The 26,060-nt window shown below is 38.1% G+C and overlaps 1 protein-coding gene across 1 annotated transcript in view; it reads left to right on the top strand.

Moving 5' to 3' along the window:
• The window catches only part of pdgfc (platelet derived growth factor c), a 43,228-nt gene that overhangs the window by 7,324 nt on the left and 9,844 nt on the right, over positions 1-26,060 (top strand). The window contains exons 2-3 of the mRNA XM_057350117.1: positions 18,198-18,393; positions 25,334-25,514. Of these exons, the coding sequence (XP_057206100.1) occupies positions 18,198-18,393; positions 25,334-25,514 (377 nt within the window). The remainder of the gene's footprint in view (positions 1-18,197; positions 18,394-25,333; positions 25,515-26,060) is intronic.

The following is a 26,060-nucleotide window of genomic DNA, read 5'->3' as shown; positions in this document are numbered from 1 at the left end:
CAGCTAAGATGGACACCAGTTGTGATTTATAGCCGTATACAGGCCAGGCCAGATTCGAGATGATTCACTTGGACTGCCACCGAATTACGACTTCTAATGTATTGACAGTGAAGTGCAGTGTCGTAAGGTCTTTTTTACTCATGAATGACTTGCTGTCATGTAGTCATTGAGCTCCTGCTGTATTCGCTGTCTTCTCTCATTTGATTTTAGATAAGGGATGAAGATTATGCATTTGGAAGGCCATTAAATTAAGTGTCCAATATCTAATGCACGGTTAAATTCTCATTAGCTTGTGATGTAATGGCTATACCCAACTTAAAAGTGAAATGCATGCCAATGAATAAACCAATGCACAAAACTTAACTTTTCCACCTGTAAATAAAACCAAAGGGTTAATATATTTATATCAGTGCTTTCCCAACCTGTCTGTCTTGGCATTGCATATTTTACGACTTCCAGGGTGATGGGTGATCAGCAAAGTGCATCACGTGTTAGAACAACTGAGGTGAGAGAAGGTGAGATAAATCAGGTTTAAAGCACTGAAGGTGAAATTGTCCACCCCCCTCGCATCGGACATCTGTTCAGAAGCCTCCTATTAGCTCTATGAAATTACAGCACTAATTCAGGCCGGAAGCCCAGGAACAGGCCTCATTTATTTCTTTGGCACTACTGAGTGTGTGTGCAGGTTTCACATTGCATTACTCAACAATTTAAGGGACCATCTCAGTCCAAACACCTGTGACCGTAATGATGGAGTTTAACTATATCAACTATATAAAGTGACTTATTTTAAAAGTTTTAAAATCAGGGCCCGGGGAAAAAAGTTTTTAGACATGAGGGTGGGTAAATTATACATTTTGTTTAATTGTTGCGAAATGCAACCAACGGCTCACTCCACCCCTCCCATTCGAAGCACTACGGTGTCTGACACAAGACTAAGATGTCGTCACGTTTTCAATTCTTCGCCGAAGGAGATAATGTATTTTTACGAAACACGCTCTGTAAAGCAGTTCGTCCATTTAGGGCTACTGTAAAAACAACATGGTGAATTCCACATAAGGGGAATGCAGATAGAAGTAGCTCATTCTAAGGTAGTAAAAACATAACCTTTCATTATGTAAGGTCTTCATACACCTCTGTAAACATAGTTGCATTTCTGTCAATAGATCCTCCAAAAAGTTACACAATGGACCTTTAAAGCAAATGATATGTGAAAGGTCAAACACATTTTTTAGCTCATTATGAAATGAATTTCAGACGTACAAATAGCTTGGAAGTAAAAAATCTGCTTCGCTTCAACATCTGATGGTGTGCATGCCTCCTCGGTTTGAACGGGCATGACTCTTTTACTTCTGCCAAAAAAGGTTGTGCTCGCCTCATAGCTAAACCACCTGGTTTATATGCCCATACTTGCAGAAACCAGGTGCAGTTAGGTTTATTTAATCATGGATAGTTCAGTCTTTTTGTTTTGCATATTTTAATCAGAACATGCAGTTTTTAGAAGCACCAAATGAAGGTTCCGGGAAAACAGAAACAGTGCAGAAATGCTTTCTGGTAATCTGGTCTCCATACCTCAGGGGTGTTTTGGAGGGTTTAACATTTTGAGGGTGTCTTAAACATGAACACAGATGAAGTCAAAACATCCACCGTCAAAATTAGCCTTTTACACTGGATGAAGATAAACAAAATCAAAGACAGGATGGAAAAGATTAGAAAGAGATTAAAACCAATCGCTGATAATCTGAAACTCTTTTTAGTAACCCAAGCAATTAAATACACCTGGGTTATTCCATGCAGCTATCATTACAGTATGAGATTATATGAGGTGAGCAGGACTATGTTCTTGTCAAAAAAATCCAAAATTGTCTATAAAAAGATGGTTTTATTGCAATGCTTAGGACTGATTGCAATGCAATTGTTGTGGGTTTGTTTTCCCAGGGAGAACACATCCTGTACTGATGAAAAAACGTTTTTGTGCATGTTCTCATAAAAAAGTTTCCATCAATAGTCAGAAACCATTTGTTTAATGTTTCCTATTATTCTGTTGTTTTATGGTGTAATTGGGTGTTTTTGGAACCTATTAGTCACGCGTGATTGTGCAGTTGTTTTGTTATTAGTCAACGCTAACAAAAAGCGTCTGACAGATCAAGTCACTCTGATGCTTAATGGTGTGTGTAGGCTGTTAAAAGGCAATCAGAGACAACGTGTTCCGACTTTTTATTTTTAGATTTAAACAGCTTTCTTATTCTCAATGAGCACATGCAAGAAAGCTTTAAAATTCTTAATTCTAAAATTCTGTACAATTCTTTTTTGTAATTTATCATGAGCTGTATTTCAGTCATTTGTTTATGGTGCAGGTTAGAAATTCACGTTCAAGTCTACAGTATTGCAACAGTTCAGTTTTATTTAAGAAGCTGTAGTTTGCATTTTTGTCAAGAATAAAACAATTGCCCGTTCTTGGAACTAGAACCACAACCGTTCATTTAGCCTTAAAGGGACACTTCACCCAAAAATGAAAATGTTTATTATTTACTCAAGGCTATGCCTCAAAGTATGTCTCAATTTCAAAGCTTTTTTTCTTCAGCAGAACACAAGATATTTGAAGAATGTTGGTAACATTGGCGCCCTACAGACTTCCATTATATGGACAGAAATCTACTCAAATCTCTCAAAATATCTTCTTTTGTGTTCCACAGAAGAAACAGTCACAGAGGTTTAAATCAACATGAGGGTGAATAAATGACAGAATTTTGATTTTTGCGTGAGCTATCCCTTTAAAGCCATGAAGGCAAATTCACCTGGTTCATTGTAAATGTCTGGACCATCTTCCAATGGTATGTGTGCATGCTTGAGCAAGCAGCAGTCGGTAAATGCAAATGGTATAGACTACGTGTATGTTTAGGTCTGAGTCAGACTTTGGGTCAGACTGTTAAATGATATTGGCTGTCCTGATCCTCTTTTAAAAGTGAAAGTGAACTATTAGTTAGATATGGTGACCCATACCCGAAATGTGACCTCTGCATTTAACCCATCCAGAGAGTAGTGAACACACGCACAGCAAGTCATGAACAGTTAAGTTATGAGACAGGATGTGAACATTAGTAAAAGACTTGAGAACTGTAGGGCTATTACATATTTGCCCCAGTAAGGATAGCACCAGTTTATTTGTTTACCTGGCAAGAATGCATAACATTTTTTGGCTTGGCATTTGACATGTTAACATGTTAGTAGCTTACCACTAACAGCTGGTCATTGCATGTCTTGACGTGTGGCAGTATTGAGTGCTGTTTAAAAATACTCAGTCAGTCTGTATCTGGGCATTTACCTCTTAAATATCCTCTGCTGCTTAGACCATGTGTTGTATAGTCATTACTGTTACAATATTTGCAAGATTTCTTCAATTTTGTTTATAATTATTAGAGCTGCTGAATAGATGCAGTCAATTCTTAACCACTAGCTGTCCATAACAATAAATCTAAACTGTTTACAAAAAGTTGTATGATGTATAATGATCTTGTGCATACAAAATAGACAATGTGTTCCTGTCGCAACTTTTTATTGATCTAAATGTTTTTAGGAAAAGTTGCATTAGATGCTGTAAAGCTCAAGCAAGCATGTCAGTAGTGCTGGGGCGATATATATCGCGATTCAAAGGCTTCCATCTGTGTTTTATTCACAGCTCTTCAGTGAACTACGGCTCTTTGATCAGTAGGAAATACTGCTCGATCTAAAATCACTACGAGATTGAGTCATTTATAACGTGCATTTGAAAAAGCAACACTGGTCAAACATTATCATTATGAATATACTTTATTATCATGAAAATACCTGAAACTGTTTGAAGAACAGCAATAGAATATGACCATTGGCATTTCCTGGAACTAGGTGTGTAAATCGTTCTTCTTCTGTTGCCCATATTCAGAGTTCCTTCGCGAGAGCGCCATCTGGTTTCGGATGTGGTGGCATTTAACTGTAATTCATTGAGATACTGGGCATAAGAATTGCACGATATATCGTCCTAGCCCTAGTTTAAACACACGTGAACACAAATACATGCATCACGCACAATCACAGATGGGATTACAAAGAACCTCGCAGCCATTCCACAGGACGACCAGCACAGCTGTGCTACAAAACAAGCTTTAAGAGATGTCTTCTGTATAAATCTGGTGTTGGGCTTGATACAGATGTGCATCTGTGTGTTTCTGGACAGATAGCATCAAAGATTTAATATGAGCATATGCTCTTAGCATAATATATTCGCATAAGTGCGAATATGACATTTGTTATTTCTGCCTCACTGATTCAGCCAGCGATTCTGCTGTTATTTGAAAGGTTATCCTCAGTGAAGTTTTTTTTTCTGGCAGGTTAATGAGATTAGAGGGTGTGTAGAAAGGGCCACCCAACCTGATGAGACTGAAATCTTTCTAAGTACGAGCTAATTTTTTCTGTGGTTAAAACTCAAATCTTTACACAAGGTGCTTATTTAGCTTAGTCTTTTATGCTGATTTTGGTATTAATATCAATCACGTCCTGTGAGACTTAATAGTTGCCGGTCATTAGAAGGGTTATTTGTCCGATTGCTTCTCCTTTTGTGGTATTTCAAAGATGATGTCACGTCAAATTCATGTGTTCTGGTCAGAGGTAAGTTACAGGGAACCAAAGCTATGTGTAACTGTGTAAACAGAGCTCTGTGGTGAAAGTCCTGTAAGCATCAGGCAGGCAGTATATCAGACATCCATTATAGGATAACACACACACACACACATTTGTTTTACTTAATTGAAGACCTGCAGATTGTTAAAGGATGTGGTTTACATGCAACATGAGTAAGACGTGTGTGTGGCCAGAACCGCAAACACAAGAATGCAAGCAGCGTACGTGTCGGAAGAGTTTATTTTAATTCAGTTTCACACAGACTAACAGAGACGCATGCTTTTTGTTTGGGAAAAGCTACAAAGACGCTTTATTGTCATTATTCTTAGCTAGATTTAATAGGGAAATTTAAATTCCTGTATTCCCATACGGATTCATTAATTTTAAGAAATGTTGTTTTTGGACTAGTGTGGTATCCAAGGTAGCGATCTGCCTCTCACTGAACTTAATGTGTGTCAATTAATTTCTGTATTAAAATTCCCTGTTACAGTGTGCAATAATATGAAGTGACAGCTATTTAAGTAAGCTATTTGTAGCTGACTTTTTTAAGTGTAAAGAAATTGTGGCTCTGTGGTGACTGGCTGAGCAGCCCAACTTGTCAACTTTTGTCTCAAACAGTACAGTTCAGTAGAAAATTGACTAATTTGTCCAAACAAACAGACTAGTTAAAATGTATGACTAGTGGGGCATAATCTATAACAAATTTGTGTTTTTTTACAGTTGTTGACAATATAGAATATCTGTGCCCATTAGAAACAATTGGTCTCTGCTTTCCCTACAAAAACAAATCTTTAAAGAATAAACAGTGAATGTAACACTAGATCATCATAATGGCTATGGGGATCTGAAAGACTTTCAAATGCGTCCCGGCTCCACATGCCTTTGTTTTTCCAGTTGTCGCTGTTAACTTTAGAACCGGCCTAGAGCCTAATTTAAGTCGACTCTGAGAAATAATGTACTGCCCATATGATACTTGAGCTGATGATCATTTTAACAGTAATGAACTCAAGCTTAAAACTTTAGCGGCATGAACCACATAAAGTGAGACGTTAGAAAATGCAGACAGTGAGTGAACAGTTATGGTAACTTCAGAATCAAAGTCTCCCAAATGCATTTATGTGCACACAGTCTTACATACACCCACCCACCGAGTGGGTTAGTCCAGTGTCGCTCTGGTCATACGATAGCATGTACGGATGTTGTGGAGCTCTCTGAGAGGACGTGTTAATGGACGAGGCTCATTCTGTGAGCTGTGAAGAGGGAAAGTTTTGGTGGCCTGTTAGGATCTTAATCAGCTGTTGGTGAAGTGCCTGCAGTATTTCATTACACTGCATGTGATGACACAACAGCAATCTTATGGTCACACAGCTTCACTTGAACTTGCACTTGGTTTATTTGTGTTGTAAGATGATTTGGATGAATGGGTAGGATTGGTTGTATGTGTTGTACTGTATTAAGGCCTAGAGTAACATCTGATTTAGTTGATATTTAGATGATATTGAATAATAAAAATGAATAAGAGGTTTGCGTTTAAGTAGTATTTTATATATATATATACAGTATATATTTGTTAAAGTGATAATTCACCCAAAATAAAAATTCTGTCATTCTTTACTCACCTTCTTTGTCATTACAAACCTATATACCATTACTGGTATATGAAAATATTAAACAAACCCCCCTTTCAGCTGCAACAGCCACAAGAAGAGCTGAAATGTTATCAGAGGATGTTCAGTCACAACTTGATGCTGCTATTTGTTCATCTCAGTTCAGCAGAAAACAACACTTTAGTTTTCTTTTAAAGTTATTAATGTTGAAATGAATGTATGTTCAGTTAGGGCTGTGCGATTAATCGAAAATTAATCGTAATCGTCAATTTTGGCCTTCAACTATTACAAAAACAAAATAATCGAGGCAAAACGATTATTGTGCTGCATTCCATTTTGCAAGTATCCTCTCTTTTCTTGTGGTATAAATCCACAGTGCACCCTTTTCCTTTACAGTTTTTCAGCTGTGCTATTTCTTTACATTTATTTTGCAGTTGAATTCACAGTTTAAAAGCCAAGTTTTCATTTTTCTATGTTGTTTTAAAAGTTAACGAGTAATCGTGTTAAATAATCAGGATCTCAATATTGGCCAACATAATCGTGATCATGATTTTTGTCATAATCGAGCAGCCCTATGTTCAGTGCAGGATTGGAGATTGGGGCATTTTGCACATTTTCCTTCATTATATTGTTGTCAGACATTGTTATGCCATCGTATAGATATGAAAAACCATCTATTCATATTTTTAGGTATTTAATTGTCCGGACCTCGGCTGGTAAGGAGGGTTCGTTTACTGGACCTCAAGCAATTTTAAATGAAGACTCCTGGTCTATACAATAGAAGTAAATGGGTGCCATCGTTGTTTGGTTATCAACAATATTCAAAATGTCTTCTTTTGTGTTCTGCTGAAGAAAGTAAGTCACGCAAGTTTGAAATGAAAAGAGGGTAAGTACAGTGAGGGGAATAATTATTTGATCCCCTACTGATTTTGTAAGTTTGCCTGCTTACAAAGAAATGAAGAGTCATAATGAATAAGTATTTGATCCCCTACCAACAAGCAAGAATTCTGGCTCCAAAGATTGGTTATGTGCCTATATGGACCGCAGATTAGTCCTGTCACTTTAAGAAAGTACTCCTAAATCAGCTTGTTATGTATATAAAAGATGCCTGCCAACAGAATCTGTATCTTCCATTTCAACCTCTCCACCACTATGGTCAAGACCAAATAGGTTTTAAAGGATGTCAGGGACAAGATTGTAGACCTGCACAAACCTTGAATAGGCTACAGACAGAAGCTTGGTGAGGAGACAACTGTTGGTGTGATTATTTTGAAATAGAAGAAATACTAAATAACTATCAATTGCCCTCGGTCTGGAGCTCCCTGCAAGATTTCCTCAATGGGGTAAAGATGATCATGAGAAAGGTTAAAGATCAGCCCAGAACTACACGGAAGAAGCTTGTTAATGATTTCAAGACAGTTGAGACCACAGTTAGCAAGCAAACCATTGGTAACAGGCTATGCCACAATAGATTGAAATCCTGAAGCACCCCCAAGGTCCAAGAAGGCCCGCCTGGCTCATCTGAAGTTTGACAATGAACATCAAGATAATTCAGAAAAGGTTTGGAGAAAGTGCTGTGAGACCTAAAGTGCTGTGAGACCAAAACATTGACTCCTGTTTTTGAAGGGAGAGAAATGCTGACTATGATCCCAAGAACACCATCCCTACAGAGAAGCACATTGTTGGAAACATTATGCTTTAGGTCTTTTTCTCTGCTACTGGTATACATGATGACTTCACCGCATTGAGGGGCTGAGGGACAGGCCCATGTACCGTAATAACTTGGACGAGAACCTCCGCCCCTTAACTAGATCACTGAAGATGGGTTGTGGATGTGCCTTTAACATGACAAAGACGCAAAACATATTGCCAGGACAACCAAAGAGTGGCTTAAGGAGAAGCAGATTAAATGTCCTAGCCAGTCTCTAGACCCTAGTCCTATAGAACCTCTGTGAAGGAGGCTAAAACTCCAATTTGCTGAGCGACAGCCAAGAAACCTTAAAGATTGACAGAGGAGTGGACTAAAATGTATCCTGACACCTGTGCAAACCTGGTGACCAACTATCAGAAATGTCTGACCTCTGTGCTTGCCAACAAGGGTTTCTCCACCAAGTACAAAGTTATGTTTTGCTCTGGGATCAAATACTTATTTCACTGACTGAAATGCAAATCAATTTATAACCTTTATATAACAATTTTTCCCCTGATTTTTTTATATTCTGTCTCTATCAGTTTAAATAAACCTATACCATACAAATGATAGACCGTTCATTTCTTTGTAAGCAGGCAAACTTACAAAATCAACAGGGGATCAAATAATTATTTCCGTTTTCATTTTTGAAGGAACTGTCCCTTTAATTTTCTTGGTAATTTTCTTAGTTTGGTCATCATTCCCTTCAGTATGATCTATGATGAGAATAGAATGTGCAAAATTTGCATTAAAAAAACACATTAAATGAGACAAAAATGAACCAATATGTGGTTTCCAGACATTATGATCTTGCAGTAAGCGTGTGACCTTCAGTGTCATTTGGTTAAGTCATGCCATAAATGAGTTGCCTATTTATTCCGGTCTTGACCAAAACCTATATATTCTGCTGTTGGTTGCAGAAGGTCTGTAAAGCGGCAACACTGTAGAATAAGACATGAGAAAAATTTGAGAATGGATGCCCAAAATTAAATTAAAGACCTGATAGAAGTCAATCCACAGGGTACCCTACACATGCATGCACATGAAACCTTCCTCAGTCTATTGAAGAAAAGGTTTGCCAGTTAATTGACGTTAAATGGCCAATAAGTACTGAGCATTTCAATGAGTCAAAGCATCAAACTCCTGTAGTGAGTCTCCATACGGACCATCTGCGCAGCAGATTGTAACGTTCCGAATAAGTCAACGCTTTTGAAGCCAAATTATTTTTTAATGGTATGATAAATTCCCATGCTGTGTTACCCCCACTTATCCTCTCAGCCCTACTCTCATTCCCATACTCTCTGGCTCTTTTTTTCTGTTTTTCCTCTTTCTTCCAACTCCGTGCTGCCCAACTGTAAACCTTAAAGCAATATATATGAAAAGGCCAGAAGTGGAATTTACAGCACCTGTAGTTACCGCTACAAACCCTTAATCATAAGCAGATGTAAAGGAGCAACTTAAAAGCGGGGGCGGGGAGTTTAAGGATGTACAGAGGGAAACGGTAAGCATGGGGTACAGTTTCACCAGCCGGCTGCAGTCTACTTCTAACATATGGGGGATTAAAACACAGACAGCCTCTGAATAAATCCCCTGGAATGAGAAACATTAGCACGTTATGCTGTTAAATGCTGTTACGGGCGGTAACATACATCTCCTCCATGAACCTTCTTGAGCGAAATGAATACGGACATCAAGGCTTTCTGCCAGACGACTGGGGAATTTGAATGGAGTGAGATGTGGCGCTATTATGCCAAATTTCCAACAGGAGGGTTTAGAATGGAGGTGATTTTGTGTTAATGTTTGTTCCTTTGCTTAGGAATTATTGCAGTCACCGAACCCCAGTCTTATTAAAACCTGATCAAAATGGACTTTGAAGAATAGTGAGCCTGGATTTTTGTATGATTTCAGTGGGCTTAATGCAGTAAAAACCATGCAGTGTTTAACAAAATAAGTGCATTAATAAAGTCCCAAATCCCTTAATGGTTAATATTTTTTATAAAGCATATTTATGTTGTAGTATTTTTTTATAAAGCATATTTATGTTGTAGAACATTATAAAGTTACTTCTACAGCCGATATGTTTGATGTTAAGTATCTGTCACTTAGTGTTAACTTTTTATAAAGAGTGACGTGTTCCTGTTTTTCCCACTGTGTGTTTTTGTTTATATTTGCAACTTCGCCCACATCCCGACACGTTCACTTACTTGTGTGCCGTCTTTGTTTCCGCTGCCTCCAGGTTAATATTTAAACTCCAGACTCAGTCGGAGGTCTAACATGCGAACAAGGCACAATGGTAGCACTGTGAGCCCTTATTTATACATGCTCAGCTTCCTACCTTAATCAGTGTAGCGTTCTCCTCAGGAGAGAGGAAAAAAGAGAGGTGGGTCAAGGAAAAGTCATGTTTGAGGTAATGTGCCCAGGAGGCCAGCCTCTGATCATTATATGACATTATTTAACCCAGTGAGATGAGGTCATCTCACACTACAGACACAGAGAACCTCTCTCAAACCCGACCAAGCCTAAATTTTAAAAATCAAACAAGGACGTCTTCGAGTTTCTACAGAAAAAACGTTCTTCTGGTTTTTAGCAAAATTTTCAGTTTTAGTTTGTGCACTTTAGCAATACTGTAGGAGAGAAAGAGACGTTCAATGTATGCTATAGGTTTAATATTAATCCCAGCTATATATGCTTCCCCAGCTCTCTCCAGATTTTCCTCCTTTTGTTTTGCACTTACTGTTTAGCAAATTTTATTTTCTAAGAAATGATGTTTGGGGTTTGCAACACTGTATAGAGGGGCGGGGCGTCCCCTAAGGTAATGGAAACAAAATATCTCATGTAGCTCAAATCAGAAACTGGGGAACAAGGTTATTTTTCACGTAGTGTTAACTTTTGAACGTAGAGGGTATTCTAGCTAACTTTGTTAGTTATACAACTAGCAGTTAACTATCGGACAGAAACTAAACACAAAGGAAACTGTTTGTCATCTCTTCTTTAGTTGTCACAAGTGCATTAGTATAAAGGGAGACGAAACAGTGAGAATTCAAGGCTCATGTTATGTGTCAGGTTTGTGTCCAAGTAAATGCATTTTTCTCACGTTTGCCACTGTTAGTAGTACACGCAGGCATCTATAGATGTATACACTCTCAGTTTATCTTCACTATACATGCTTTGTTTCTCTGTCTGGTAGGTGTAAAATGTCACGCCATTTAACTGGAGGTAATGTTAATTCTGTCAGTTCGTCCCTGGATCCATTGAGTGAGCGCGTACAGGTCGGCCAGGTTCCTTGCGTTAAAGTGAACTTTTTCAAAAACAATCGTGGTCCTAGACAGTGAGTGACCTTACATGTTAAAATTTAATCCAAATTTTTTTTTAGTCATTGTCAAAAAGCAAGCAAACAAAACATACTACCTAGCATTAATAATGTGGTCAGGGGATCTTTCTGCCTCCAACTAAGCTCCGCCCACAAAAACGCATCACAATGTTTACTAACAGTAAAGGCATTTATAATTGCCCTGTTCTGTTTTAAGAGCTGATTCATTTCATGCTTAAAACTGTGTCTAAAACTCACTGTTCCTTGGATAAGTACATCACTCATAATAATGTGTGCTACAAGTGTCTGTGCTTTTTATGGAAATGTTAATGAATAACAGGCTTTTGTTATTCTTTGTTCAGTAGTTCCAACAGCTTTACTAAAATTGTGCTGAAGAGAAACAGGGTCTGATTTTTGGGATTAAGATTTAAATAAGAGGAATTTCAATTGAATTGGTCACGCCTCACAGGAAGTTGAATTGAAGATGCTTGGATCTCGTACAGCTAAAATTATAAGAAGGATTTACTGGATTTACAGTGAGAGGAATTTCATTAATTCTACTATCAAAACAATCTTCCAAAATATTTTTTTGTAGTACAATGCCACCAAAAGTCCAAAATATTGTTTTCGGGTAACTACATTTAAAATAACGATCTTGCACGCAAAAGATGCGAAATGTGAATCGGGCTTAAGGGTGTTATTTCATAAAAGTATATTTTGTAAACATACGTCCTGAAAGGGATACTCCACCCAAAAATGAACATTCTGTCATGAATTACTCACCCTCAAAGTTGTGTCATAGTATGGAAAAAAATAGAGGTGCACCGATTGACCGGACAGAGATCGGAATCGGCCGGTTTTTCATGTAACGTTACTGCACAGACTGTAGTTCATCTCTCGCTGCTCTGTCTACATGGGGTATGTATGCTAACAGTGATGCTATTAGCATCATGCTAAACTCTGACACATGCTAAACTCATGTTGAACGTTCACTCTGTGTAAAACAAACGTAAATTCCATTCATCCCGATTCAGTTAAAACTGTGGTAAGTTCACCTAGGTAAAATGACATTCAACACGACTTCTACTTGTTTTTAAAAATCCAAAATATAAAAAAATGAATAAGTCAACCAATATATGTGATATACACTCACCTAAAGGATTATTAGGAACACCATACTAATACGGTGTTTGACCCCCTTTCGCCTTCAGAACTGCCTTAATTCTACGTGGCATTGATTCAACAAGGTGCTGAAAGCATTCTTTAGAAATGTTGGCCCATATTGATAGGATAGCATCTTGCAGTTGATGGAGATTTGTGGGATGCACATCCAGGGCACGAAGCTCCCGTTCCACCACATCCCAAAGATGTTCTATCGGGTTGAGATCTGGTGACTGTGGGGGCCATTCTAGTACAGTGAACTCATTGTCATGTTCAAGAAACCAATTTGAAATGATTCGAGCTTTGTGACATGGTGCATTATCCTGCTGGAAGTAGCCATTAGAGGATGGGTACATGGTGGTCATAAAGGGATGGACATGGTCAGAAACAATGCTCAGGTAGGCCGTGGCATTTAAACGATGCCCAATTGGCACTAAGGGGCCTAAAGTGTGCCAAGAAAACATCCCCCACACCATTACACCACCACCACCAGCCTGCACAGTGGTAACAAGGCATGATGGATCCATGTTCTCATTCTGTTTACGCCAAATTCTGACTCTACCATTTGAATGTCTCAACAGAAATCGAGACTCATCAGACCAGGCAACATTTTTCCAGTCTTCAACTGTCCAATTTTGGTGAGCTCGTGCAAATTGTAGCCTCTTTTTCCTATTTGTAGTGGAGATGAGTGGTACCCGGTGGGGTCTTCTGCTGTTGTAGCCCATCTGCCTCAAGGTTGTGCGTGTTGTGGCTTCACAAATGCTTTGCTGCATACCTCGGTTGTAACGAGTGGTTATTTCAGTCAAAGTTGCTCTTCTATCAGCTTGAATCAGTCGGCCCATTCTCCTCTGACCTCTAGCATCAACAAGGCATTTTCGCCCACAGGACTGCCGCATACTGGATGTTTTTCCCTTTTCACACCATTCTTTGTAAACCCTAGAAATGGTTGTGCGTGAAAATCCCAGTAACTGAGCAGATTGTGAAATACTCAGACCGGCCCGTCTGGCACCAACAACCATGCCACGCTCAAAATTGCTTAAATCACCTTTCTTTCCCATTCTGACATTCAGTTTGGAGTTCAGGAGATTGTCTTGACCAGGACCACACCCCTAAATGCATTGAAGCAACTGCCATGTGATTGGTTGATTAGATAATTGCATTAATGAGAAATTGAACAGGTGTTCCTAATAATCCTTTAGGTGAGTGTATATCTGATTGGTTCTTTACTAACACAAAAAACTGCAAATACATATACATCTTTAGAGTAGAATTCACTCATAAGATTTTTAACTTTTTTATTGAAGTTGCAGCAAAAATCAACCCACTTCTTTTAATACTACAGACCCAAGATAAAGACGATTTATTTTAGATTTCAGAAAAAATGAAATGAAGCCATGTTCGTTTCATAAACAGAAACAGACGAGAATAAAGTTGAAGTATTTTATTGTTATCTTAGACTTTTGTGAGATGAGTACAAAAATGAAAAAGGTTTAGTTATATTTTATTATTTGTACTTCTTTTCAGTCACAGAGTTCTTCAATTTAAGAGTTGTTTGGGAAAGAGAAGATTCTGTAATTTAATGCAGCTTGGAGAACTGCATTTAGGGATATTTGGGGAAATTGTAATTTTCAATCATTTATTCAATGAAAATAAAAAAAATTTGTATTGAAGAAAAGTTATTATGGTTTTATATACAGTATACTGTCAATTATAGTTTGTGGATAGAAAATCGGAATCGGCAAAAATCGGAATCGGCAGGTTTCACTTTTAATAAAATCGGAATCGGCAAAGAAAATTGCAATCGGTGCATCTCTAGAAAAAAAGGTTGTCAGAGGTGTCCCAGAACTGTTTGCTTTTCTAAATTCTTCAGAATATCTTTTGTGTTCAACAGAACAAAAAAAATAAAACTATCATTTTCCTACTATGGTAGTCAATGATGTCCCAGAAATGTCAGTTGCTAACATTCTTCGAAATATCTTTCTTTGTGTTCAACAGAACAAAGAAATTTATACAGGTTTGGAACAACTTGAGGGTGAGTAAATGATGACAGAATATTCATTTGTGGGTGGAGTATCCCTTTAAACAAATTCTATTGTTGCATTTCTGATATTACAGTTGTTAATCCATTTTTTTAACCCCTATAAATTGGGAACCTGACTGAACAACCTGCTTCTTTAATAACGTACCCACTACACCATCTCCTCCATTGTTTCGAGAACCGGAATGCACCTTATCCCTTCCAAAAACTATGAATGACTCTTACAGTCATTGGCGTCAAAAAGAAAAGGCTTGTCTTAACATCAAACATCCCAATATTAATACAGAGCTTGACAAGAAGCTGTCAGTCAGCTTGGTAAATGCTGTAACATGCTGAGGAAATGCTGAAAAAGGCTCGCTCTTTCTTGTTTCATGAAACATCAAAGACTGACAGATGCAGCCAACTCCTGATTTGTTTATATAACGGAGTCCATAATGGGTTTAGGCTTGTGCTGCAAACAGATCTGATGTATTCAACACTCTCTTGTTTGGATTTCACACAAAATGCTCCAGAAAGCAAGAGCCGTCTTGCTTTAGTTTGCTAGAACTGACAAGGTGTCTATTCTTTAAGCAGGCTATAGTTTGCAGGGCATGTTAGGTTTCTGCATGTCAAGCACAATTATTATTTTATTATTTTTTTGGATGTGTAAAATGTCTGTATTTCAAAAGTGGTTCATGTATTCTCTTTCACATCTCTTCTCATTAATAACAACATCAGAAAGACACATCAAAGTAACCGCTGTCATGTTTACTCTGGGACATTTTATCAGGCTTCGTTGTTTCCTTCTGTCTGTTATAAACAAGTCACACGGACTCTTAGTCAAACATATGTAGCTCAGTGGTAAGAGCATGGCGTTAACAACACCAAGGTCGTGGGTTCGATCCCAGGGAGGGATCGCACATACTTAGAAACAAATGTATAGGATAATACAATATAAGTCGCTTTGGATAAAAGCGTCTGCCAAATGCGTAAATGTAAATATTGAGTTTTGGTGATCTAATCAGTTCCCTTTTTATCATTTTTTAAGGCTGTCAGAGATCCGATTTCTGTTTCTTGTGGTTGTGGTTGTGGATGTCAAGGTTGAAGCTGTTCCCCAAAAATGTTCCAAAGCTCAACGGGTTCACATCACACTCATTTCTCTTCCACTGACTCCTGAAACATCATTCAGCATTAAATGAAAAGTTCACCTAAAATGAATTTGTCAACATTTAGTCACCCACAAGTTCCATATCTGTGACTTTTGTCTTCCTTGGAAGACAATCGAAGTTTTAAAGAACAGTCACGGTCATGCTCTCCTTGACAGAATGGTGCAGAGATGACGTATTTTTGTATGCCAACCCGGAAATTAGAACCGCATGGTTCCCTTGACTGAAAGCATTTTCCCCACAGACTGTTGGAAGATCGCAAAAATAAGCTGTGATTAACAAAGGTATATGATACACGTTTTGCCTATCAAGATAATATTTACAAATTAACACAATATTTTCTGTTTTTGAAGCCTAAATACAATCGCCAGAAGTAAAAGCTAACATAATGCTATAAACAGATTACACTACGGTCTCTCGACAACTTTTTCAAACTTTATTAAAAACGTGTTCCCTGGTAGGTAATTCATATTCATCCACCTTTTTAGAGATTTGTGGCCATGTTACATTTGTGAGACTTCTATGCGTGATGACATTTAACGCCCCCGCCAAAGGATGTTGTCGGTTCAGCAACTCGTTAGCAACCACCATTTTTAAGACACAATAAAGCTTTAAAAAAAAATCACGCGCGAGTTATAACTGCCGTGTTTTATGTCACAGAATAAAACTGGAAAATATTTAGATGTTTTGTCAACCATAAACCTTATTTCAGGCATTTAATAAAAAACCCATTAAACTAAAACTAAATGTTGCTGGTACATGTTTATCAACACAAGGATAAAAAAGTAGTTTGCCAATCCTAACATAAAAAACCTGGCGATAAGCAAACAGCATTTGTGGTGAATGTTTACAGTGCTATCTTTCAACTCTGAAACGGCGAACAAGTCAATTATCATTTGCTCTGGATAAGAAGCAATGGCTGTCATTTGTTGATGGCTTATCATCCTCTGAGCATTGATGCCTAAAAATCCTACAACACAAAAAATATTGTATTACATTTTAAGGTGAATAAGGTCTGCCGTTATTTAATTCAGGTAGACGGGTAAGGGCATTGGAGATTTTGGATCACTGTGATAGATGCGAATATCTATTGACACTGGCTTTACCACACAGCTTGACAGATCCGTGCTTGTGTTCAGGGAGCGGAGCGTGAAAGAAAATTTGTGTGCGTGTCCCCCCCGGGTGGGTTCTGAATGTGACAGGCCTGTAAAAATCAGCACTGGTGCTGAATTTCAACAGCTGTCTGTTTACATCAGATATCCTTTCTGAGCGTTGGACAAGAGGATAGGTGGAACTCAATCCGCTTTTGGAATTCAATAACGGTTTTATTGAACAGGAAACAAGCATCCGTTTCTGCGAATTGTTTCTACCTTTTTCAAAGCAAGTATTTTCAGGCTGGTTTTTATTAGTTCTTTTGTATTGCTGTGAGGTAACTATTGTGAAATGTTGTCTGAGGTGCATATGAGCATGAAAAGAGACTTGGAAATGGGAACGGTTACAGGGCGCATTTTGTGCTCTCTCTGGCAGAGCTGCAGGTAAAGGTGTGCCGCTATTCAGAAAGTCATTATTAATTCTTCCCTTAGGGAGCAACACTTCTTTAAAGCTTGTCATAACAGAGTAGAGAGTAAATCAGTGTGTAATAATCTCTAATGTTTAAACACGGCCTTGCTAAATTACAAGCACAGGGCTTAAAATGCCATTGACGGTCCTCAGACCTTCTCCAGACTGTTAAACTATCAGACCTCGAAAAAGTAAAATCAATTGTTCCAGAAGCCTTCACGGGGTTTCACCACCCAAACAATGATTTTAACACCAGCTTCATTGTTTATCAGACTGCTGTAGTTAGAAATGTCATTGGCACTTGTGGTGTCTCTGTAAATAACGCTTTATAGCTACTTGTTGCCAATCTTTCTTCTGACGACAAACGATTATGGTGAAGCAAAATATTGAGTCTAATTAACTTTTGTGTATGAAAGTTTGCGGTGTTGGCAAATCATAGAACATCACTCTGTCAATTTTATGGTATTAACATTACAAAATCATTGAGATATTTATATATCTTTTGTCTCTACTTTAATGAGATTATCAGGTTTTTAGTTGATTCATGCTCCATTAAAAGCAGAGACCTTTTGGTTCATCCTCACGTTGTGTGGTCAATTATTTTGCATCATTCAATCAAATCACATAGTGCTCTGCTTGTGTAATCCATTTTATTTGCATCTGATGTGATCCTGTTATGCTGCGTTCACACCAAGCGCGAATTTAGCGATTTGCATCAGGTGGCGCGATTGCCGCGTCTTTGCGCAAGTTCAACTCGAGCGAGAAATTTGCACAAAGAGCTCCTTGACACCTAGTGTTTGACCCATCTGGATGCATGAAGACACTCTCCATCACGCGATGTGAACTATTCCCGCGAGTAGTAAAAGAGCGATTTGGTGTGAACACAGCATTCGAGCTAATTCGTATTTGATGTTTACTTTTATTAGTAAAACGAAAAGAAATAACACTTAATTGTGATTATGCGGACCTGCTTTTTGCTCACCTCTGGTGCTTTAGAAACAAAATGAACTTTTTATTTTCTCTTCTGTAGGTGTTCAAGAGTCTCAACATGAGAAGGTTCTCACAGTCTCTGGGGATGGACTTATTCACAGTCCTGACTTCCCCAACACATATCCTCGCAATACAGTTATAGTGTGGAGGCTGGTGGCAGTCACAGAGGGTTCCAGGATTCAGCTGACCTTTGATCAGCGCTTTGGCCTGGAGGACCCAGAAGATGGCATTTGCAAGTAAGATGCGCTGACCCTTCGGTTGCTGGACAGACCTCACATGCACTTCTTAAAGATGCAATCCAGAACTTTTGCCTCGATATCACCATCTCTGTTTGAAACATAATATCAAACTCAAATAATATCACACTGACATTTCCTGCAAAATCATATCTGACGGTTCAACCTATAAATCATTATAATGGCATTAGCTTACCGTTGTGAATTGAAGTAAGTTGAAGAGAGTTTTGAGTTGATTTGTTTTTAACAAAAAAATGTTACGGATTGCAGCTTTACCATAGTTTCATGAATAATTCCTTTATAATTTAATCCATACATGAACATAGCGTCTGGTATTTAATCAAAGCAACCCACTTTCACTACATTGTTCCTCGATTGTTTCACACATACTGAATTATAAAGTATTCACATTCACATTTGAGATATCACATTTTTAAGGTAACTGACAAAATTAAGCAGATGATAATAAAATTTTCAGCAGTTCCAAACCGTGACCATCTGGTAGAAGCTGTAAATGGCAGCTGATTTATACAGACGGTTTTCAATATAGCACCCAGGCTGGAGCATAACTGTAAAAAAAATAGGGGATCTCAAGGATTTGAGAGCTTGAGAAATGTTTCCTTTCAGGCGCTCGGATATTTGCACGGTGTTATGCGACAAATCAGCACCGCTAAACAACTTGCATCAGGCGCCGATAGGGTTCTCTTGACAGGGTCATAAGACACATGATGAAGCACCCATGAAGCGGTATAGTATATGTGAGGAGGGAGGGGGATTACAGTAGAAATGTATGTGCTTGTTGTGACCATATCCATTTTTAAAGATTGAGAGTCGAGTGGAAGCCATTTGGGATATTGGCTATGCTGCATGAAGGATGATGAATAATGAAAAGCCCACCCTTAAAGTCATTACGTTCGCTTATATATTTATTTTCTACATGACTGAAATGGTGACACGGAGAACTGGCCTCGCTGCTTTATCTTGAGTCTCCCGTGTAACTTCATAGCATGTGTTTGAGATTCCGGTGAGATCTCTTACACATACGCAGACGTGCGCTCGCGCACACGCTCTGTGTCATACACAATCCGGGTCACACACAATCCAGCCAATCCACATTAAAGACCCTTTCAATTACAGTCTAGCTTTTCCTTCGAGGCTTCTGTCTGTGCCATGCTTTGCTGTCTGGGACAATCGATCGCAGCACATCTGCGCTTTTCTAGTCGCAAGAATCTAAATCATGACCTTGCCTTAAAATGTCGGTGTCATATGAAAAAAGGTTTCCAGGCCAATTATTGATAGGTAATATGTTAATAATGTTTTTTTCTGCCATATTCTGTCTTCAGTCATTTCTTATTGACTTGCGGACATTACCTGTGAAATGTTCCTTCTGAGGCTTCAGTGAAACAAGGTTTGGGTAGATTTCTCTCGTGATTGTGACACGCTGTGTTCTTGAGCTTAACAAATAAATTAATATGGTTTTACTTCATCTATAAATTCTTAAGTGTCAATAATTAATTAGATAATACACTTGCTTAAGGCACATGCATATTAGTCTTTGAAGTCCTGCCAGTTACATATTGGGTGCCTCCTAGTGGCTACATGTTAACCAACACTACTTTGTGAAATATTGAAGATTTGAAATGTATACATACAGTGCTCATCTAAGTTATACTGTACCGTACAGTACAGTAACATGACAGAAGCATATATGTATGTAAATTGCTTCTACACATCTGCTTAGTTTAGATCAGTTAGATCAGATTGGTGGACAATGTTGCAATGAGGATATATTTGACCTTTATGGGTGAAAGAGTTTGTTTGCGAATGAAAAGTCCCTTTAAGGCGAGTCACTTCAGTGGCCATCTTGGAATTGCTCCTGGGCAACTGTTTTCTATTTCTGCTATAGGCACACAATCACAACTTCTATCTGCTTAAAGTCAACATCTGTCAAAAATGTTTGTTAGCATTACATTTAATAACTTTGTTGTAAAATCTGACGATAATATAGATTTCAAGGCTTTGGCTAAACGACTGATATTTCTCAGGCTGGTTACATGATCTCTTTCACTATTGAAATGTGGGTCTTTCATTTTTACATATTGGCTGTTATAATTTGTCATTCATTTTTTAATATATAAGTGATTTATTTTTCTTAGCTTATACTGTCTCTGGTTTGTGTGTTTGTGATTATTACAGTATAATACAGCGCAGTGTAGACTGTACACACTGTCAGGAACATCCACCATACACACACAGTTCTTCTTACCCTTTAGTACTTCCAAACTGTCATCCCTTTTATTAAATATTCATAACTGCCATACACTAAACACATTCTGTTCGTGATTAAAAGTATTAATACACATTGCTTTGATGATCTTATGGCTGTTAATGACGAAAAAAACCTTTTTGTTTGGATGTTATCAAGGTGGTTGCATTTTATGAGATTAAAGCCGCACGCTGAATCGTAACACACAGCCTCCAGCAAAGCTGAGCCCGAGAACAGTCGGGTCACTACAGACAAGTGTCTCATCATCCTTTCTGTTTGTTCAGACCGATAGGAGAGACAGGATGGATTTTCGTTATGTCTTGGGAAATTTTAACAATGTTGTAACTGATAAATCTGCAGTTTGGGGCAAATAAGAAAAAAATATGATTAGGGATAATTACTAGGACTTGAACTATTATCAATACTATATTATTTTGTGTACTGAAATATAATATTTAATCAGGCCTATTGACCACTATAAACCTCTTTCTTTTACTTCTACAGATTCAGTTGCAATAGAATAAAGAATAATTGATTATTAACCTTATAAAGTGTGTTGTTTGTAACACATGCATGAGCGACTGACTAAAATTATTTTTAAGAATTTAATTGTAATAGTCTGTGCTCATAAATGAGAAATTCTGTAAATGTGCTGAATTTTTTTATGTTTGTGGCTTACTCGTGCTTCTGTGACAGTGGTTCTCACTTAGCTTGAGTGAATATATGCATGTAAACCTGGTAAAAGTGAAGGGACTTTAATAATTGACGATCCATCTGCCTGAAGTGTAAACAGGATCAAAACAAAACCCTGACTGTGAAAGAGTAGTTTGTGTTTTATCCTTATCCATTTGTTCTGTTCTGTTGGTTTATCATAAATATTCTTGAATTCCAGTAGAATCATAACAACCTTTTCAGCTGTGTATTGGAGAAGTGAAAATCAAAGGTATGCGTGTCAAAAAAATCAGGGCTTCAGCATCAGTTTAACACACCAGTAAGTTAGTGTGGTGCGTGATGGCCCGTGTTGTTTTCATTAAATGTGGTTTAAAGCGTGTTAGTGTCAGTCTGGGCAGAAAATAAACAGTGTCTTTAGGAAGTTAAATGACTTTGTTGGAAACGGGAATGTAGGCTTGTCCGATCACATGATTCGTACCAGGCATCTGCCACTGAAACCAGACTTTATTGAACACTGCAGGACCACTGAGGACATGCAGGCAGAAATAACACAACCACAACTAGGCTGTTCTTTTTCTCTGCTTAATTAAAAAAAGACACTGGATTTGGTTCAGGCCAAGTTACATCAAAAGGCAGTAATTTAGATCCCAAAAGAAGGTCATGCGATAGATATAGAAGGACTGTTGGGTGAATTCACTAAACTGTTTCGCGTGCAGAACTTCTAAGCAAAACCCTGCATTATATTCACATGCCATCTGCAAGCCAGTTAATCTGCATGCAATGTGGAGTAGGCCTATAGAAATCTGAAGTCGCCTTTTTTACAAAAATTATGTTTGTTAGAATGCACATTATTTACAAACATCATTGTTTTGCTTGGTAGTGATAATGCGGTAAAATACTACTAAACACTAATAATATGGTGGTAATGGAAAATGTATTTTGTTTTATTTATTAATTAATTTATGTATATATTTTTATTTATTCAGTGTTTTTGTCAATTATTATCTTGTTTATTAATTCAATAATACATTTAAATGTGCATTTATTTAAACGGCCAAACAGAATCCTCTCTGGATATATCATGGGGCTGATGAAAGTGTACTTTAGAAGGTGTAATCATTTGATTAGTAGTGATTTCCCTGAAGTAAATATAGTATAAAAGAGTCCTTCATTGCTGAAGTGTGATTTGGGATACCTGAGAATGTGCAGCAACAGATACATTTAGCTTCATGATTTCCTCTCTGCGGTCTGAAGTGCCATTAGGATGATTGAGATAATACATTTAGCTGTGCTGCGGTTCATAGCTCATTCGGTTCATTAAATGCTTGCGAGAATGTATTTCTAGGCCACAGCTATTGTAGCTTATGAAAAGCCTAATGGGTTACCATATTAGCTTGAGATCAAATGAAGATAAATAACATTTATGTGCTAACATGCCCTCTTTTAATCTCATTTGTTCCTCACCAAGCTTGTTTTAGCTTGGGTTTCTTAATAACCTCTCTACTTCTTCCTTTTTTGTCTTTTTCCATCGCTGCCTTTGTTTAGGAATGTTTGTGTCTAATGCTATTTCTGTAAGTAACCCCATTGCCTCAAAGCGTTAGACTTGTCTTTAGATGCCTCGTAGCTATTAGACACAGTCTTTTTACACTGAATAATGGGGGGCAGAGTTGAATATACGTATAGTTATACCAGAAGATTAAAGATCTGGTAACACACTCAGTTTCTGCCAATCTCATATTAATCTTGAGTACCTATACAGTAGTATTGCATACATCGTATCTTTGAAGAGTATTTAGTTTGATCAAATTATAAAAGAGTAATACAGCTGTACGATTATTTCTGGAAAAACACGAGCTGCTGAAGTGCAGGTGCACGGAACTACAGCACGAGCACACAACACATTATTGCATTAATCCCTTCGTGTTTTTTTTTACATTATGCACGTACACGCCGATTGCCAACAAAGAACAAACATATGACTTAGTTTGACTTACCGCGTGCAGTTCATGTCCGGCGTCTTTTAGCACTGGGACCGCTCCATCATCAGTTTCAAACGATCTCCAAATCCAGCGTTATATCCACCGCTTATATAACATCCATCACTGAAATGCTGTGAACAAACAGACACACCTAAACTTCACTAACGCAACAGTATCGAGCTGCAGCTGCATGCTAATCTTGACGCAAAAGCAGCTGAGCCGGTAAGCATGTCTCGCTCGTCGGTTGGCTCGTGGGCGGGCTATTTCTTTCACCTTGCCGTGCTTTTCCAGGAGAATTGCCCAATAAAAGGAATAGGATCCCTGTTACGAAACAGGGATCCAGACTTATAAAAAACTTTCCGAAACAAGTTGGAGTGCTGGGGGATTGTAACTTGTAACAAGCACAGAAATACTACGTCATACGTCCAACTCGTTTTTTAACAATTTGACCATGTTAAGCATGAGAAGCCAGCAAGTTCAACAGTGTAAAGAAGTCAGAATGCATAACACAGCATGTTATCCCACCTTTAACCTCCCCTGAAATCATCATCACAACATCTTAAAGTGGAAGTTCACCCAAAAATCAACTTTGTGTGATTTTTTTACTCGCCCACATGACGTTAATCATGTTTATAGAACTTCCGGCGTCTTCGGAGCACAAATAGAGATATTTAGGTGACATCCCAGAGATTTTCAGGCCTCCTCATAGACATCATGGTGTCAGTGGTTGTCAAGGTCCAGAAAAGTACTCAAGACATCATTAAATTGGTCCATCTTGTCAGTGTATGGCGCGCGTTCACGAGAGCACTTCATCTTCTTCTTCTTCTTCTTCTTGGACGAGAGCACTTCAAAAGTCGACCGGTTTGTGCGCTGAACGCCGCATGGGGTTTGCCCCTATTGGATGCCGGCACTCTGACTCACAATGCAGAAGCGCAACTCTGTGTTTACATGCAGAAGAGGAAGAAAGTGCTCTCGTGAACGCACGCCATACACTGACAAGACAGAGGAGAATGTATCGATTAAAGTCGGTAATTTGGTTTGTTTTTCGCACATAAAGCATTCTCGTCGCTTCAAAAAAATTCATCTGAGCCACTATGCGCGGATGGACCAATTTAACGATGTCTTTAGTACTTTTCTGGACCTTGACAACCACTGACACCATGATGTCTATGGCCTGGAAAGCTCTCGGATGTCACCTAAATATCTTTATTTGTGCTCCGAAGACGCCGGAAGTTCTCTAAACATGTTTAACGTCATGTGGGATTTTTGGATGAACTATCCCTTTAACGCTCATGACGGGAGATAGTGGCTGACAGGAAGGACATGGCACTGAAATTTATGGCAGCGGGGATGATGCACAGTAAGCATCAGGTGCATCATCACACACTGCCAGCAGGACTTCATTATCATGTCCCAACAATCGACCACCTGCCCTGTCATGAGCCTGTGATTGAGCTGACAATGGGAAGGTCTTCTGTTAAAAAAATAATTATTGTGCCAGTTTCAACAAACGGTTGTACAAAAAAATAAAAAACGTTGCATATAGTCCTATTGATTAGACTTTTTGAGGGTCAGAAATTCTAATTTTAGAGACAGGCCTCACAACAAAATAAACTGCTTGTGGGTTTGACTTGTCCCTAAAAAAAAGATTGATGCCACAAAATTGACATTTTTTGGCACATTGAATCATCCTGGTTTATAAATTTTGTAATAATTGGTCCATTTTGGTCCATTTTATCTACAGTACTTGTAATCAATTCAATAACAGTTAGGGTTTCACAATTAGTATCATTATTTTACATATACAAATTGCATTAATACCACATATATTCTATTTTTTTCTTTTTTCTGACTATTTTCCCTATATTTCTACTGTATGTACAATATTTTTGTAAAGCTGCTTTGCAACAATGCAAAACTGTGAAAAGTGCTGTAGAAAGAAAGTGAAATGAGCTGATTTGAATTTTACTTAATTGAACTTAATTGAACTGAGTCATTAACCTCTTGTACCATGTTACTTTAGGTATGATTATGTGGAAGTGGATGAGCCTGTTGGAGGGATGGTGCTGGGTCGGTGGTGTGGTTCACAAGTGGTCCCAGGGCCCCAGATATCCAAAGGTAACCAGATCCTGATCCGCTTCGTCTCTGATGAATACTTTCCATCAGACCCAGGGTTCTGCATCCGTTATTCTTTGCATCAACAGGTTAGTAGCAACTTACTCACCACTGTGTGTAATTAAATGGAAGCTTATGTAATGTTTACTGAGTGGGTTGACTGTTTTAAATGTTTTATTCATAATAGCCCTCTGCTGAATTAAATGATCTCTAAATTTAATATCCAAATTATCTCTGAAGTTAAATATACAGAGAAGAGTTCAACAATTGCTGTACCAGTTTACTAAAGAATGTGCTGAAGAGATTTATGAGAAAATGTCTCATGGTGTTTTAGGGAAAAAAATGTGTAGAGATGATGGACATTATCTAACAGAACATTGTGCTTACCAGATCAGATTGATAGGACATACTCGGGGTTAATGGTGCACTTCTTTTTTTCTTATTTGCCCTTTATAAACATGTATAGAATGTGATAAATGCATTTAACAGTGAACTTTGTTGTAGACAGATGAGCTTTAAAAATTATTAAATAGAAATTTAAGGAGAGAGATCAAAAGAAAGCTGGTGATGTAATCACTGTTCCTTTACTGAGATGACCTGGCAACCTCAAATGACACTGAAAATGTAAGGTTACA

This window comes from Triplophysa rosa, linkage group LG13 (genome assembly GCF_024868665.1).
Source record: "Triplophysa rosa linkage group LG13, Trosa_1v2, whole genome shotgun sequence".
Lineage (NCBI taxonomy): Eukaryota > Metazoa > Chordata > Actinopteri > Cypriniformes > Nemacheilidae > Triplophysa > Triplophysa rosa.
This window is presented reverse-complemented; position numbering and strand designations above follow the sequence as displayed.